The 15587-nt window shown below is 65.6% G+C and overlaps 1 protein-coding gene across 1 annotated transcript; it reads right to left on the minus strand.

Moving 5' to 3' along the window:
* Positions 1 to 1707: 1707 nt before the first annotated feature.
* Positions 1708 to 14741, minus strand: KLHL30 (kelch like family member 30). The gene is made up of 8 exons (XM_069543910.1): positions 14676 to 14741; positions 11999 to 12813; positions 10512 to 10647; positions 8629 to 8715; positions 7983 to 8138; positions 6101 to 6289; positions 5013 to 5158; positions 1708 to 3813 (listed from the first exon to the last, which is right to left on the minus strand). The coding sequence occupies exons 2-8, from the start codon at positions 12770 to 12772 to the stop codon at positions 3562 to 3564; spliced, it is 1740 nt and encodes a 579-aa protein (XP_069400011.1). The 5' UTR covers positions 12773 to 12813; positions 14676 to 14741; the 3' UTR covers positions 1708 to 3561.
* Positions 14742 to 15587: the final 846 nt, after the last annotated feature.

Here is a 15587-nt window from a genome sequence, read left to right on the forward strand (position 1 = left end):
CTTCCGGGTCATTATGTCATGTTGTCTGGGGGAGGGGGCCCTCAGACCTGCCTGAAGACAGAGGCCCTGCCCTGGCCAGACCCAGCCGCAGGTCTGCTCAGCAAAGCTGGTCCTCACACAGCCCCCTGTGGCTCTGGAGGAGGCCCATCTCGGGGCCTTTAGACACGCATCCCTCAGAGCCTCAGTTTGCCACTCTGTACAATGGGCACAATGACAGCTGTCCGCTGCGAGCCCTCGCCTGGGACCCCACTCTTTAGGGGCACGGTGGCTGGTAACAGCCACCCCCAGAGGGAGGCCTGCTGCCTGGGGACCCTGCTTCTGGGTTGCTGGCCTGTGTTCTGGTCACGTGAGGCTGGCCGCTCTTGGGACCATATCTGCTGTTAGTCCTGTCCTGCGCCCTGGGAGGGTGAGCCTCAGGCTCTGTCACCTTTGGCGATGCCGGGGACACGGGGGGACAGAGCGGCCAGGTTTGGGTCACACGATCCTTCAGATAGTCTCTTGATATGGCTTCCGGCTCACAGTAGGGAGCCTTGGCCCTCGTGTGGTCAACAGTGAGGACGGGAGCCACTGCCACGTGAAAACAGCTATTTTCCCAGCAGCGAGCAATCCTCATGGTGTCACGGGCCCGCTAGGAGACCCAAATCGGATCTGTTCCGCTGCCGAGTGGCCTCTGGACGCTCTCTGGAGATGACGACACGGCCCAGCCCCAGGGCGGGAGCGTGCAGAGAGCTGGGACCTCCATGTGGGGCTCCCTGTGTGCTGGGGGGTTCACAGCTCCACAAGAGCCCCCATGGAGGGGAGGGGAGCTCAGCAAAGCATCACACAGGCCAAGGACCCGCCAACACGGCTCTGGGGGCCCTGTGTGCCCCTCCCCGGCAGCAGCGTTCTGTGGGTGCAGAAAGGGGAGTAGCGCCTGCGGGCAAGGTAACGGGTCCCAGGGCTGAGGCGCTGGAGTGGCCGCAGGTGGGGGCCGGACAGCGTGTGGGGTGGCCCCCCAATCCACCCTGTGCCTTTGGGCCTGGCGGAAATCCAAGACTCATTCCTAGGCCCTCAGGTCACGGCCTTGGCCCTGGCTTCCCGGCAGCCTGATGCAGCCAAGCTGTTCCCACTCGCTTCTCTTCCAGCAGAGGAAGGACCTCTGCCGATGAAGTCATGGGAAGCCCAGCTCTCTCTGCCCTCAGGACCGCAGGAGCCTCAGCAGCCTGTGGAGTGGCCTCTGGGGCGGGGGGCAGGGCGGGTGGTGCGGTCAGCCTGCCTTTCCCATGTGCCCGACATCACCCGGCTCTCAAATCACGTGGTTGCCCCCACTGTGCAGATGAGGAAACTGAGGCTAAGCCTTGGGGTTCGCCTGAGGTCACGGAGCCCCCAGGTGCCCTCTCCCTCCCCAGCTCCCTTTCTGGGCTCTGCCTCTGCTCTGCTTGGCCCTGGAGGCAGAGAGGTGCTAACTCCCCCCTGTTGGTGGTCCTGGTAGCCCCTTGAGCCCCCCGTTGAATCGCCTCAGCCTGCCCACACTTCGGACGCAGCCCCCCGTCAAGTTCTTCCATCACTGAACTTGAGGGGCCAGATCCAGGTACCTTGAATAGTGGCAGCTTGGGCAGTCTGGCCCCCAAGTGGAGCCCCAGGCCCTGCAGGGGGGTGTGCTCCCCCACCCCAAGTACTGAGCCCCGCTGCCGTGCAGGCGGGTGGAGCAGAAAGCAGGCCTTCACCTAGGACATTTTCAACTATGTGTATTTGATCAGAAAAAAATTCCAGTGTGACATGCTGAGTCTTTAAAATAGCACCTTTGATCAGCATCTAAAAAATATTCCACGTGATTTTCTTAGAGAAAGCGGCGAGGATCCCAGAGACCTCCGTCCTCAGTTTCACCCACCCCATCCACCATCTGACCGACCAGGCGTCCTGAGGGCTGCGGCTCATGTTCCTTTGGGAGCAGACCCTCAGCACGCCCCGCTCTGTCTGAATCCTGGGACTCACTCAGGTCTCTCAGAAGAGATGGGAAGGAGTCAGTCTGGGAGCAAAGTGGCCCTGGGTCTACAGGAGCCGGAGGGACCTGGGACCCTATGCTCAGAACCAGCAATGTCAGGGGGCTCTGCAGTCCCGGAGGGACTCTTGGAGGAGCTCACAGGCTGGCCCCGGAGAGGAAACCCAGGTCTGGAGGGTGACGGGAGCTGCCCGAGGGCTCGGCAGGTCGGTGCCTGCCGGGGATAGAGCCAAGCTGGGGGCCCCCACCAAGCCTGTGTCGAGGTGGGAGGGGTGAGGGGCCTCCATCGTCCCAGTGGCCACAGACACGGTGCCTCATTCAGGACGGGTGCAGAGGGGCAGGGCGCTGAACCTGCCCTGCAAGGGCCCCCAGTACATCTTGTGGGACTCTGGGCAGTCCACGTGCTGGGCCTCCTCGCCCAGCTGGCCGCCTGAGGGCAAGTCACCAGAGCACCCAGGAGCTATCCCCAGAACACCAGGACACCACACCAGCCCTGCCCCAGAACACCAGGACCACAGCCCCGCCTGCTCCCCTCTGGGGACCTTCCTCCTGAGGAAGTGCCTTCGTTTAGGCCCTGGTAGTAAAGAACCTGCCTGCCAACGCAGAAGACGTATGAGACAAGGGTTCGATCCCCGGGTCGGGAAGATCCCCCGGAGGAGGAGATGACCACCCACTCCAGTATTCTTGCCTGGAGGGGCCTATGGACAGAGGAACATGGCAGGTATGGTCCAGGGGGTCGCAATGAGTCTGACATGACTTAAGCAACTGAGCACACACCCCAAGAAGGGGGGTGCCCAGGCCTGTCTTGATCCCCCCTCTGGGCAGCCTTGCCGCCCTCTCTGCCCCCAGCCCCCAGCAGGCGGAAGGGCCATCTCTCCCAGCCCCCACAGCTCGCCTCCTTCCTTCCTTGTTTCTGCGGGCGCTGCCCTCCTGAGGGCTGACCCAGAACGAGCTGGGCCTTCTATTTCCCCAGAAGCAGGTGCCTTTGGAAACCAGGTGCCAGTGTGAGCCTGGGGGCTGGGAGACCCCTCCCGAGCCAACCCTGTGTGCCTGAGACCGGGCGGGGGCGGCCGGGCGGGTCACACAGCTGTGAGATAGAAGCAGGCCCCCCACGGTGGGCGCTGACCCCACCTCAGGGCCCTCTGCTCGGTGCCACCCGCCCTCGGCAGCCCAGCTTCCAGGGCCCCAGTTGTCCCCCTCATCTGTGTGGCTCCCTCCAACCGCCGCCCGCGGGACACACGGCCCGGAGCAGCCGGTCCTCAGACAGATCACGAGTTCTCACGCTGCTACCTGGGGCCGGCTCCCTGCTCTGAGGTCTCAGATGCCCCATGGCAGGAGCACAGCTTCTCCTCATCCTTACAGGCGTGCAGAGGCCCAGTCCTTGCCGCTCGTCAGCTCTGAGTTTGGAGTGGTGGCCGCGGAGACGAAGACTCTGTCCCCTGTCGTCCCCAGTGGCTCCAGCCCAGCCTGGACCCAGAGGGGCCGGTGAAGCTGAGCCGTCAGACAAACCAGACTGAGAGGGGGCCGTGCCCCTGGGGTGGGGGTGCCGCCGGCCTGCTCCAGGGGCGCCGCAGGGCGGCTCAGGGCTCCGGGGCCGGCCCAAAGGGCTGGGTCCACTTGGAGACGTCCAGGAAGACGGCCGACGCGCCGTGGTAGAGCCAGAGGCGGGGCATGGCGCCGAGGCGGACCCAGGCGTCCCGGCCGCGGTCGTAGACCTCCATCTCCACGCGGTAGTCCCCGGCCATGCCCTGCCAGCGGCCGCCTGTGGCGTAGAGTGCGTCCCCCAGCGGCACCAGCGCCCCGTTCTCGTGCAGGCTGTGCAGGGGCTGCACCTGCAGACGGTCTGCCCTCAGCGCCCCGGGCCTCAGGGTGGGGGCACCTCTCCCCACCCCCCCATCCAGGGTGCCCCACCTGCCTCCTGGGGCCTCAGCTCCGCCCCCGGCTGCCCCTGGGGGACCCCTGAGACTCTCCCTTTGTGGGGAGACCCCGCTGCTCCGGGGATAACGTTCCCAGCTGCCCCTTGCTCTCCGGGTTTGCCCGTATCTGAGCCTGGGGCGTTGAAGGCGGCCCGGGCCTCGCTCCCAGGGTGCTGGCTGGGCCTCTGACTCTCTGTCGGTCTTGAGGACACGGTGTGGCCTCCACCCTGACGGACTCCCTGGGGGACTCATCGCTGTGCCCTCGACTCAGCCCGGGGCCTCGGGGGTGCCCTGGCCAGGGGCTGCGGGCTGAGGGCTCATAGCTTTCCCCAGGCCAGGGGAAGGGAGGTGTGTGCCCTTCCATAAGAGCCTGCGAGGGCAGGAAGGGGGAGGCCCCACCAGGTGGAGACAGGAACAGGCAGCAGACCTCCAGGTCTGCGGAGGGCAACATCCAGCCCTGAGGCCGGGGCCCCGGGGACGGGCGGGCGGGCCCTACACCTGCTGCGCTGCTCTCTGCTGCTGGGGGGCCTCCGGTCAGCTGAGCACTGACCCCAGGGGACAGCTGCGGTCAGTGGATCACAGAGAACCTGCTGTGGCCCGGCTGGCCCGGCTAGCAGAGGCCGCTGCGGGCTCTGGGCACTGTCCCTCCTCCTTCTAGGGAGGAAACAGGAGAGAGGCCGGGGCTCTGGTGCCCCCGTGAGTCCCCGTCCCCTGCCCTGGGGTGATGCAGGAGTCGGGGCGCAGGGTGGGGGCGCGGCTGGTGGGCCAAGGGCTGGCTCCTTGCCCCTGAAACAGCTCAAGAACCCCCCTCCCTGGCTTGATCACCCCCAGGAGCAGGGGACTCACTCCCTCCCCGGCCTGGCCGCATCAGGGAGGAGGCGCTGTCTCTGAGTCCAGCGGCCCTGGAGCGCCCCTGGCCGAGCCGGGTTTTGCCCCCTTGAGGAGGAGGGCAGGTTTCTCCATGTGCTGGGACAGAGCATCCGCAGGACCAGCGGCCCTGGGTCCTCGGGAGGGGGCGCTCTGGGCACTTGTGTCTGCAGGTCCCATCCCCTCTCCCCTGCTCCAGCGGGGCCCGCGGCCCAGGCCTGCCCTCTCCAGGGGCAGGGGTGGCTCACCTTCTGCCACAGGTTGGCCCCCGGGTCGTACACATAGACCTTCTTGGTGTTGTCCCCCACCAGGTAGAGCGCCCCGTGCAGGGCAGCGCAGCGTGGAGAGGACAGGTACTTGGGGAGGAAGGGCGAGGCGATCACGCTCCAGGCGTCTGCGGACACACGCCCACCCGCGTCACCGAAGAGGCCCTCTCTGAGCCTCCCTACTCTGCCATGCGGGTGGGGGCGCCCCACTGAGCCCCACTCCTGCTCAGGGGGAAGGGTAGTGTCCCCAGGAGCCTCATCCTCGAGTCCTCAGGAGGGGCTACGAGGCATCCGGAGGCCTTGGCCTGAGTGGGCACCCGGGGCCTCTGTTTCCATCCTGCTGGCCCCTCGGTCTGGTACCTGGGGCCCCCACCCGACCCTGGGCCTGGTCCGTCTTGTGGGATCCTCAGCCCCACCGTCCAGATGATGGACCAGAAGGGCTGCCCCGAGGGAGAGAGAGAGAGCTGGCTCCTTACCCCTGAAACAGCTCAAGAACCCCCCTCCCTGGCTTGATCACCCCCAGAGGCAGGGGACTCACTCCCTCTCGACTCGCACCCTCTTGGGCCTGGCCCACGCCAGGAAGGAGGTGCCTTGTGCGAGCCCTGTATCCTCAGATCGGCGCCCAAACGCTGACCCCAACCCTAGAGCCTGAGCTGGTGCCCACCAGGCCTCGGGGGTCCAGGCCCACTGCTCCTTCCCACGAGGCCGGCTCCAGGCCGATCCAGCAGCCAGACAGGTTTAGGGCCTGGGGCAGGGCTTCCTGGTCCCCCCCACCCTCCACCTGGCACTGTGCCTCCAGCCCCCACACCTCTAGACTGTGGGGGGCTGTAGCTCTGTGCTGGTAACCCCTGTGGGCCCCTGCCTTCCTCCACCACCCCATCCATCTCTGGGGGGTGCCATGGCCCTTTGTAAGAGGCCTGTGGCTGCCCGCTCCCTGACCACACCTATCCCCGGGGTCCCCCCACCCATCCAGCCGCTGAGACGGGGTCACGGCCTTGCAGAGGCCCCGCGGCCCCTGGGCCCCGCGGGCCGCCCCCAGCCCCAGCCACGCCCCCTGTCCCCCTCCATACCTGTGACCGGGTTGTAGCACTGCAGAGCCAGGGCGTTGTACTTGCAGGCGCTGGAGCCCACCAGGTAGAGCCGGCCCCCGCAGCCGGCCGCGGAGAAGTTGCTGACATACTTGAGGGCTGGGGGGATAGGCGTCCAGGTGTCCGTGAAGGGGTCATAGCTCTCCACCTCCACTACATCCAGAGTGGTGCCTGCTGGGCCAAGGGGTGGGGTTAGGGCTGTGGGGGGCTAGGACGAGGGAAGGTTCCTGAAAACACAGCATCTGAGGCTCTGTGGAGGCTGCAGGGGCTGCCCTGGGTGCCCAGGGGGACAAGGGCAGGGGGAGGTGGGCACAGCCTGGAGAGGCAGGTGCATGCATGCATGGTCTGTGGCTTCAGTCGTGCCCGACTCTTTGAGACCCCACGGACTGCAGTACGCCAGGCTCCCCTATTCATGGGGTTTTCCAGGCAAGAATACTCGAGTTGTCATGCTGCCCTCTTCCAGGGGATCTTTCCAACCCAGGGATGAAACCTGCATCTCCTGCCTTGCAGGCAGGTGCTTTGCCCACCGAGCCACCTGGGAAGCCCCGAGAGGCAGGTGACGTGCCCCGTTTTACAGAGAAGGGAGCAGAGCTCAGAGAAAGGAGGGTGTCTGTCCAAGGCCACTCGCCAAGAAGCGGCATGGGAGTGGGCTCCTGGACCAGGGATGCCCCACTTGGGAGCGGGTAATGGGGCCTCCCGGGGAGGCCCAGCTGCTCTGAGCCCTTCAGAGCCTGGGGTGACTGGCGAGGTGCCTGTGGGGGTCCCGGGAGGCCGCCATCTCCAGGCCCTTCACATGGCGGAGGCCCTTCCTGAGATGGAGAAAGTTATTCTTGGGGGGACTTTTAGGCAGCCCCTCACCCATCCCCTCCCATATGGTGCTAGTGGAAAAGAACCCGCCTGCCAATGCAAGACATGGGCTTGATCCTTGGGTCAGGAAGATCCCCTGGAGGAGGGCATGGCAACCCACTCCAGCGTTCTTGCTTGGAGAGTTCCATGGACAGAGGAGCCTGGTGGCCTGCAGTCCGTGGGGTCGCAGAGTCGGACACGACCAAGTGGCTTGGCACACAGTTTCCCCGTCCTGGACCGCCTGGGTGTGATGGTGGCACAGACCAGCCGTGGACGGGCGCCCCCCTCGGGCTCTGAGAGCCTGGGCCCCAAGCTGCCTTGTATCCCTGTGTGAGCCCTCTGTCCTCGGGCGGGGAACATGGAAGCCACTGAGGGAAGGGGTCCCCGGGACAGGTGGGGCTCCGGCGATGTTCCTAGGGCCAGCTGTCACCTCCGGAGGCCGTGGGACACTCTTGCTCAGCCTCCTGCTGGGTCTCTCACTATCCATCTAACTGTCAGCATCCCCGGGGCGACTCCTCGCCGCACCTCTGGGGTACAGGGGGGATATGGCAGGCCCTGAGATCAGGCTGGGGGTGTCTGTAGGCCAGGTGACAGTGAAAGGATGCCCCGTGGGTCCCCTCGCCCCAGGGACGTCACCAAGGAGGTGACCCCGAGCTGAGGGCTGAGCCCTGGGTCCTGGGATGAGCGTGGCCATCCCCATGGGCAGCTGAGGCCCCAGCTCCTCACGGGGTCGGGGAACTGACTCCTTGTCCTGCTCTCTGCGTCCCAGAAAACATGGAAGCTGCCTGGAGCTGGGCTCCGAGACTCCTGCCCGAGCCGCACCCCAGGATGCCCGGGTGGGGGTGGGGGGATGGGTGTGGGGGCGGGGGGTGGGCGTGGGGGGTGAGGGCGGGGTTGGGGGGTGGGGTGGGGGGGCGAGGGCGGGGCCTGGGTTGGGGGTAGGGGCGGGGGCCCGGGTGGGGGCCCGGGTGTGGGCCCGGGTGTGGGGGTGGGGGCGGGGCGCGGGGAGGGGTCTTACCGCCGACCACATAGATCTCCCCGTTGAGCGCGGCGCTGGCGTGGTTGGTGCGGGCTTTCAGCATGGGTGCCACGGGCCTCCAGGCGGCCTCCTTCAGGGGGAAGCACCAGGCCTGCGTGGTGGACCACGCGTCCGTCCTGGAACCCCGAGAGCCCCCTGCGAGAGAGGCTCTGTCCACGCGGGCGCCCCCTGGGCTGGGGCCTCCGGGCGGGTGGGGGCTGAGCACCAGGGCTCCTGCCCCTGCTTGGTGCCAGGCCTCCGTCCTGCAGGACCCTGGGCAGGGGGCACAGTCTAGCCCTGTGACCTGTAGAGACCCCTCCACACCGAATAAACAAGCGGGACAGCCTCTCAGACCTCCATCAGCGGAAGTTTTCTCAACCAAACCTCCCGAGGACCGCCCCTCCAACTTCCAAGATACGAGAGCAGAGGGACACCCCCGCCTTCACACGCTTCCTCCTGGGTAGACCCTAGCTGCAGGACAGAGCCCGTGCCGCTCCCCTGTGCCTGCGTGTGGACCTGTGGACTTGACATTTCCTTGCTTCTGTAGGATGGAAAGGTCTGGAAGAGCCTTGACCAAATGGCCAGCGACCCGGGCATGGCATTCAGGGCTCAGCCGCGGGCTCAGGACACGGCCTCGCCCACCCACCTGTCACGTAGACATCGTTGTTGAGCGCCGCCAGCGAGAAGCCCCACTTGTGGTGGTCGGGGAAGTCCGGGAGGGCCATCCATCTCTCTGGCGGAAGACACGGGGAGTGTCAGGGTGGCGGGGCTTACTGTGGGGGCCCCCCTTCCTGCTCTGCGCCTTTCCGCTTGAGGAGGGCAGAGGCTGGACTCAGCTGGGTGCAGAGGTGGGGAAGGACACTCAGTGGTGCGGGTTCAAAGTGGCCCCGGCTGCCCCAGGCTTGGCTCCAGGGGGCCCCTGGCTCCCCATGCCACCCTCGGGGCCTGGTACCCTGGGTGTGCCGAGAAGGGATCCAGGCTCCAGGGGCCGGCTCTCACCCTGACCCTGCAGCTGATCCCACCAACCCCGATGGACTTTTTGGCCCTGAGTCAGCTCCCACCCCAATCAGGTGGAGGAGGGGTTAAGGGGCCTGATCGCCAGCCACAGGTGGGTCATAACACAAGCATCTTTCACTCACTCGCTTCTCGTCTTTTCGCTCACCCCGAGCACCTTCTGGGCCCACGGGCAGCGGGGAGGGGACCAGACGCGCACAGCTGTGCAGCTGGCAGAGTGGGTTCCAATCCCCGCTCCCCTGCTCCAGTGCCGTGGCCTCAGACAAGCCCCAGCCTCAGTGTCCTCATCTGTAGAATGGGGCTAAACTCTCTCCTGGTGGTGGGGGGTGACTGTGGGAGATGCAGCTGCCACCCAGCAGCTGCCCAGCAGACAGTGGCTGTAAGAATTGTCCTGAGGTGAGACACAGAGTAACGTGCCCACATTACTGCATGAAGTTACAAAAGCAAGAGATTGCCTTTGAAAAAAGCCAAAATGAGCAATAAAAATGGGAGTGTTTAGTCCTCTCTATGGACACATTCTGGGTGTTTGTGGAAGGCTGTGGGAGAGACCGGCCTCTGGGATGTCCCCAGGAGGATTCCTGTTTACTGATTACAATGGTACGGTGGTTTTCAGGACAGGCGGAACCCCCGCTAGGCAGGGACTGCGTGTCCCCTTGACTCACGTCTGTGTCACCCCAGGGGGGGAGACTGCCCAACAGTCACCAGGCCTTTGCCTGCCAGCGGCCCTGCCGCCCCCCCTCGGGGTCTCAGGGACAGCTGCTCCCAGCTCATCTGCTGACGTCAGCCCCCAAATCGCCCCTGTCAGCCTCTGACCTGGGATAGCCGGCCCCGGCTTCCTGGAGCCCGCCAGCCGCTGACGCCATGGGGTGGTGGCCCCCTGCCCAGCAGCCCCAGGACGGCAGCCAGCAAACCGGTGCTTTCCGAAGAACTTCCCAGGGCTGGCGTGGCTCCCCGCCGAGAGCCCTGCTGCCCTCTCACCCCTCCTTTCTGGTGGGGGAGACCTGTGAAGGGGCTCCTGGGCAGGAGAGGCAGGCCTGGCCCCCTTTCTTCCCACTGACTCCTCATTACAAAGGACATTTCACAGGTGAGGAAACTGAGGCTCAAGGAGGCGAAGTGACCTGCTCAAAGGCGGGAATCAGGACCCCACTGGGCGCACCCTGACCCTGAGCTGTCGCGCCCCAGGCTGTCTGCACCTCAGCTCCCTGTGCTCCTCAGGACTGAGGCCCCATTAGGCACACAGAGCAAGAGTGCCAAGGGGAAGCAGCTGCCAACTGGCCCTCCCACCTGGGCCAGGGGCCACTTTGCCACAGCGGGCAGTCTGGGCGGGGGCCGCTTTTCCCAGGCCCCAGTGGGTGGAACCCCAGAGTTAGGGCTGTGGCTGGACGCAGAGGGGTCTGCAGGGCCCCCCACAGTCCACCTCCCTGCCCTGCTGGGGCCCGGGCTCTTCTGTAACCCCCCCACCTCAAGGACAGAGGGCACCCTGTGTCGGGGCTGTGGGGCCCGCGGGGTACTCACTGGCCTTGGTGTGGTAGAAGGCGAAGTTCCCGGCCTGGGGGGCGAGCTCCTCAGCTCCCTCCTCCTCCTCCTCCAGCGCCTGCCCACCCACCACCACCAGGACCTCCTCCAGCTTCTGCGGGAGGGCCAGCAGCGCCTGCAAGGCCAGGGGGCTGGGGTCAGGGGCAGGCCCTGTCCCTGGGCAGAGGGGCCCGGGTGCAGAGGCTGGCCATGGCCTGGGCATTGGGAGCCGCTGTGGGTCCATAGTGTGGCCCTGAGTCAGTGCACACGCGTGTGGTGGGGCGAGCTGCAGCGTGTGCGTGCCTGTGTGGGCTTGTGCACGCGTGTGGTGGGGCGAGCTGCAGCGTGTGCGTGCCTGTGTGGGCTTGTGCGTGAGTGTGTGTGCATACACGTCCACATACCGCGGCTGCCGTGGGCTGGCGATGGCAAGCGCTCAGAACCTGGACATGTGGGAGCCAGGTCCTCGTGGGCCTGAGCGCGAGGCCTGCTCCCTCCCAGCCGCTCTCCAGCCCCTGCCCCGCTGAGCAGAGGTGTTTCTGCACCACCTTTGGAACCAACCCCCAGACCCTGTCCCCAGTCCCTCAGGTAGGCTCCCCTCCCCCCGGGAGCCAAGCTCCCCTGTGCCAGCTGGGGTGGCCACCTAGGATGGCCCTGGGTAGCAGGAAGTGCTGGAATGTTTCTTGCTGGGTGAGAGCTCCCTGGATCCCAGAGTCCCACTGCCTCTCTGACCCGCCCTCAAATGTCCAGACATCCCACCTCCAGCACCTACAGGGTGACCACCTCGTGGGCGGGTGGCTGCTGGTGCGGCTGCAGAGTGGCCAGTATTTGCCACCACACACCCCACCGCTGGCCTGAGCCACGTCTTTGTCCCCAGAGTTGGCTCCTAACAGGTCCTTCTGAGCAAAGCCCTGAGCCAGCTGCCTGGGAGCAGACAGACTTCAGCTCCTTGCCTCAGTCACACCCTGGCCGTTCGCTTCATTAAGGACCTGCCCTCTCACCAGGCCCACTGCCAGCCCAGATGGGAAATTGCACCCCACAAACGCCTGAGCAGCTTCCGAAGGACAGGTGGTGGCCGGCTGCCACGCCTGTCTGCGCTCCTCGCTTCTGTACAGGCTGTGCACTCTTCCTGGCTTACTTACCCCCTGCTAAGCTCCTATCTTTCCTCTAAAGCCCCGCTCGGATGCTGCCTCCTCCAGGCAGCTCTCCCTGACTGCCTGCCCCTCTGAGGACACCCAACGTCCAGCATGGCCTTTCTCGTGCTGCCTTGGGTGTGTTTCCAGGGGGCTTCCCCGCCAAGCTGGGTCCCCTGTCCTCAAGGGCAGGAAGTGGCACACACAGGTTGCGCAGTACGTACTTGGGAGGTGAACAGACCCCAGGGAGGTGGAGTTGCGGGCTGGGGACACCTCGGGGATGCCCACTTCATCCTGTCTGTCCCCGTGCGGGTTGGGTCTCGGGGCTCCTCTCCCTGCTCCCCGCCTGTCACTCACCCCCTTGTGGCCCTGGGCCAGGGCCTCCCGGCAGGCCTCCGACTCCCGGATCAGCGGCTCCGAGGCCAGCAGCTGCTGCACGTGGGGCCGGGGCACGGCGTCCAGGTGCACCAGGCCGAGCAGCTCGGGCAGGTGGGCAGCCCTGACCTGGGGGTCGTGGCGCACCCAGCGCAGCAGTGCCTCCAGCCGGCTCTGCTCCGGCTGCACCTGCAGCACGTCACCGGCCAGGCAGGCGGCCAGCCGCTCCTGGGACAGCTGCAGGAACTCGTCCTCCTGGGCCACGGCCTCGAAGTTCTCTCTCAGGAAGGCCCAGGCCTTGGCAGCCACGCCCAGCAGCCCCTGCTGTTCCCCAAACTCGCAGATGCCCAGGCAGTTGGAGGCGTCAAGCTGCTGCTGCAGGTAGCGGCCACAGACCTTCTGCACGGCGGGGAAGTGCAGGCGCGCGGCCGTGCGGGTCAGCGCCTCCACGTTGCCCTGGGTGACAGTCAGCCGGCCCGTGTACACGAAGTCCACCAGCTGCGCCACCACAGCGGGCTCCACGTCCCGCAGCTCCACGCGCGCCGAGAAGCTCTCCGCGAAGTCACCCGCGAACATGGCGTGGAAGTAGGGGCTGCTCAGCGCCAGGAGCCCGCGGTGGCAGGGCAGCTCTCGGCCGCCCACCAGCAGCGTGACGTCCACCAGCTTGGGCTGGGAGCGCAGCCTCTGCAGGCCGTCCAGTACGTCCTGGGCATGCGAGGGCAGGTGGAAGTCCAGGTCGTCCACGTTCCGCACCATGACAGTGACGTTCACCTACTCACGGGCATCCGCGCGGGCTCCTGGGGAGAGGCGCCAGCAAGGTCAGCCAGGGGGACTGTCTCACCCGAGTCACCCATCAGGCTGACCTCTGGTCTGAGCATCAACCACGTGTGAAGTGCTTTGCCCTAAACCAGCCCCGAGGCCCTGGGAGGCAGAGGCGTTGTCTTTCCCAGGTGAGGCGGTTGAGGCTCAGAGAGGCTAGGCAATCAGGGCAGGGTGGGCCAGCAAGAGAACCAAGCCTCAGCCCCTCTCTGCACCTCTGGACTGTGCAGAACAGACCCCCTGGGGCATGGGGGTCCCTGCCACCCCCAACACTCCTAGTGGCCTCTTCTACTCCCAGATCCCCCTTGCTGGGAAGGGCATCCGCAGCTAAGTAGTTTCAGCCCCGTGGGTCCTCACTGGCTTGTGGTTACAGGGAACCTCTCCTGCCATGACCTTGCTGGGTGACCTTGAGTGAGCCACGCCCCTCTCTGGTCCCAGCCTCATCATCTGCAGACTGAGAGGCTGGAGGTGAAAGGGCTGGGGGATCAGCCGTGCCCTCACGGTGCCCCCCATGGACCAGGTCATCCTGGATTTTGCACAAACACTCGTCATTCAGCCCTCATGGGAACTCCGCCAGCCGTCGGCTGCTGTTCCCGTCCCTTTAAAGCTGGGGAAACAGAGGCAAAAAGAGGCTCAAGTCCCTTGTCCAAGACTACACATCTCAGGGGTCCCGGGCCCCCGGACCCCCCAGGTAACATGTCACTGGATGTAGGTTGGTAAAGACAAACAACCAAAAGAGAGCAATCTTGGCTCGAATCGCCTGATCCAGCAAACGCACTTCTGGGCTAATTTAATTATGCACATATTTCCTTACGATCTTCTGAAATTTTTGCCCTAAGAAAACCTCCCGGAGAAAAGAAAGTTCTGTGCAGCTTGTCTTCCCGCGAGTGACCGACCACACAGCAAGAAGCTGCACCCTGAGACGCCGTGAGTCCACCAGGGGGCGCCTTAGCAGCCAACAAAGCGAAGGCCAGTGCAAAATGCCGGGTCCACCCAGTGCCATCGAAACGACAAAGCCCAAAGCTCCCGTACGGAGACCTTGCACTGTGGACGCCTGGGTCCCGTGCCGGCGGCGGGAACGTGAGCAGGGAGGCACACAGAGAACCCACCCAGAGGCCCAAGAACCTGCCTGAGCTCTGCTGGGTCAGGAGGGGTTCCGGGCCCTGGTGGGCATCCAGCCTGCCTCACCCCTCCCCGCAAGGCCCTCTGGCTGGGGGGAAGGCAGCGCGTCCCTCCCAGGGGAGCACAGGAGATTAGCCAGGTGGCCCCCGCCCCAGGCAGCCGGAGGCCAGCGGGTGGGAGCACCTGGCATCTTCCCGGGGAGCCTCAGGTCATCTGCTGACACCTGCCGCCCTGCAGTCCTCGCTGGGGGCTGAGGCTTCCGGGGGGCTCAGAGCCCCCTGCCCAGTGCCTGCCAGGCCGGGAGTGAGGAGGGCAGAGTGGGCAGGACAGCAAAGGGCCTCAGTCCAGCCCTGGCTGCAGGCGGAGGTGTGGGCTGAGGCTTCCGGGGGGCTCAGAGCCCCCTGCCCAGTGCCTGCCAGGCCGGGAGTGAGGAGGGCAGAGTGGGCAGGACAGCAAAGGGCCTCAGTCCAGCCCTGGCTGCAGGCGGAGGTGTGGTCCAGCATGCCCCTCACTTCTCCAGAAGGACCTGGAGGGAAGCAGCCCCGCTGAGCCCCCACCCCTGCCCCCGGGGGCTGGGTCTAGGCTGCGTGCAGGTCTCTCCCCAAGGCGGCCAGGCTGGGATCTCCAGGCCCACTGGGCTGTCCACTAAAACACCCCCTCCCCTGCTGGTCCCAGCCCCGGTCCTCACCTCCCCCTTCTGGCTGCCCCCCAATCCTACCTCTCAGTGGGTCTCTGAGAACTCGTCTCAGAACTCGGGCTGGAGAACACGACTGCCCAGCCGGCCAAGGGGCATGGAAGACCTGCTGGGATATGACGGGGCTGGGCTGGGCTGGGCTGGGCTGGGCTGGGCTGGCAGCCACGTGGGGACAGAAGGGTATTTTTAGTCTCTGTCAGCATGGGGGGTGGGCGGTGGCCAGTAGGGGGAGGAGAGAGGTGACAGCTCCTCTCTGCCTGTCCTCTCTGAATGGCCATGCTGGCCGGGAGCCTCCTGTGACCTCTGGGCCAGGACAGACGGCAGGAAGCACCAGGGGAGCGGCACGTCTGGGCTTACCCCTTACTCCCAGTGAGGCATGCTGGCTCTCTCCCTTCTGTTTTTTCATTGGCAGGAGGGGCACAGTGAAGTCTGAGCTGGGGACTCAGGGGCCACACAGAGCCCTCAGTTCAAGGCCAGGGTGTCATGGGGGCCCGGCACGTACCAGCTTTCCTGGGGTTGTTGACAGGAGCTCACATGGCCTCTTATTTTCTACCACGTGGGGAAAAGTGCCCATGGTGAGGAAATGCGGGTTGCTCAGCAAAGACTTCCAAAACCTGGGGCCCCTGGTGCTGGGGAGTCTTGGTGGTAAAGGAGGGGCTCAGAGAGGCGCCTCCCAGGCTGGTGATGGGGGTGTGCAGTCCTCAGGCTCTGTCCACTTGTATCGCGGTCTTGGCCTTGGGCCTGCCCTGCTGTCTTCATTAGTAGCAATGCCCAGGAAGGCTAAGAAACGGGATGGCCTAAAAATACAGCCGCGGAGGCTCGTGGCCTCCTGGGAGGTCTGGGTTCACGGCAGTCTCAGGGGAACTCCTGACGCCTGAATCTCTGCAGGTTCTGGAGTCACAGGCCCTACCAAGTCTGGGGTGAGCTGGAGGGGCT

The sequence above is a fragment of the Ovis canadensis genome, chromosome 1, assembly GCF_042477335.2.
Source record: "Ovis canadensis isolate MfBH-ARS-UI-01 breed Bighorn chromosome 1, ARS-UI_OviCan_v2, whole genome shotgun sequence".
Lineage (NCBI taxonomy): Eukaryota > Metazoa > Chordata > Mammalia > Artiodactyla > Bovidae > Ovis > Ovis canadensis.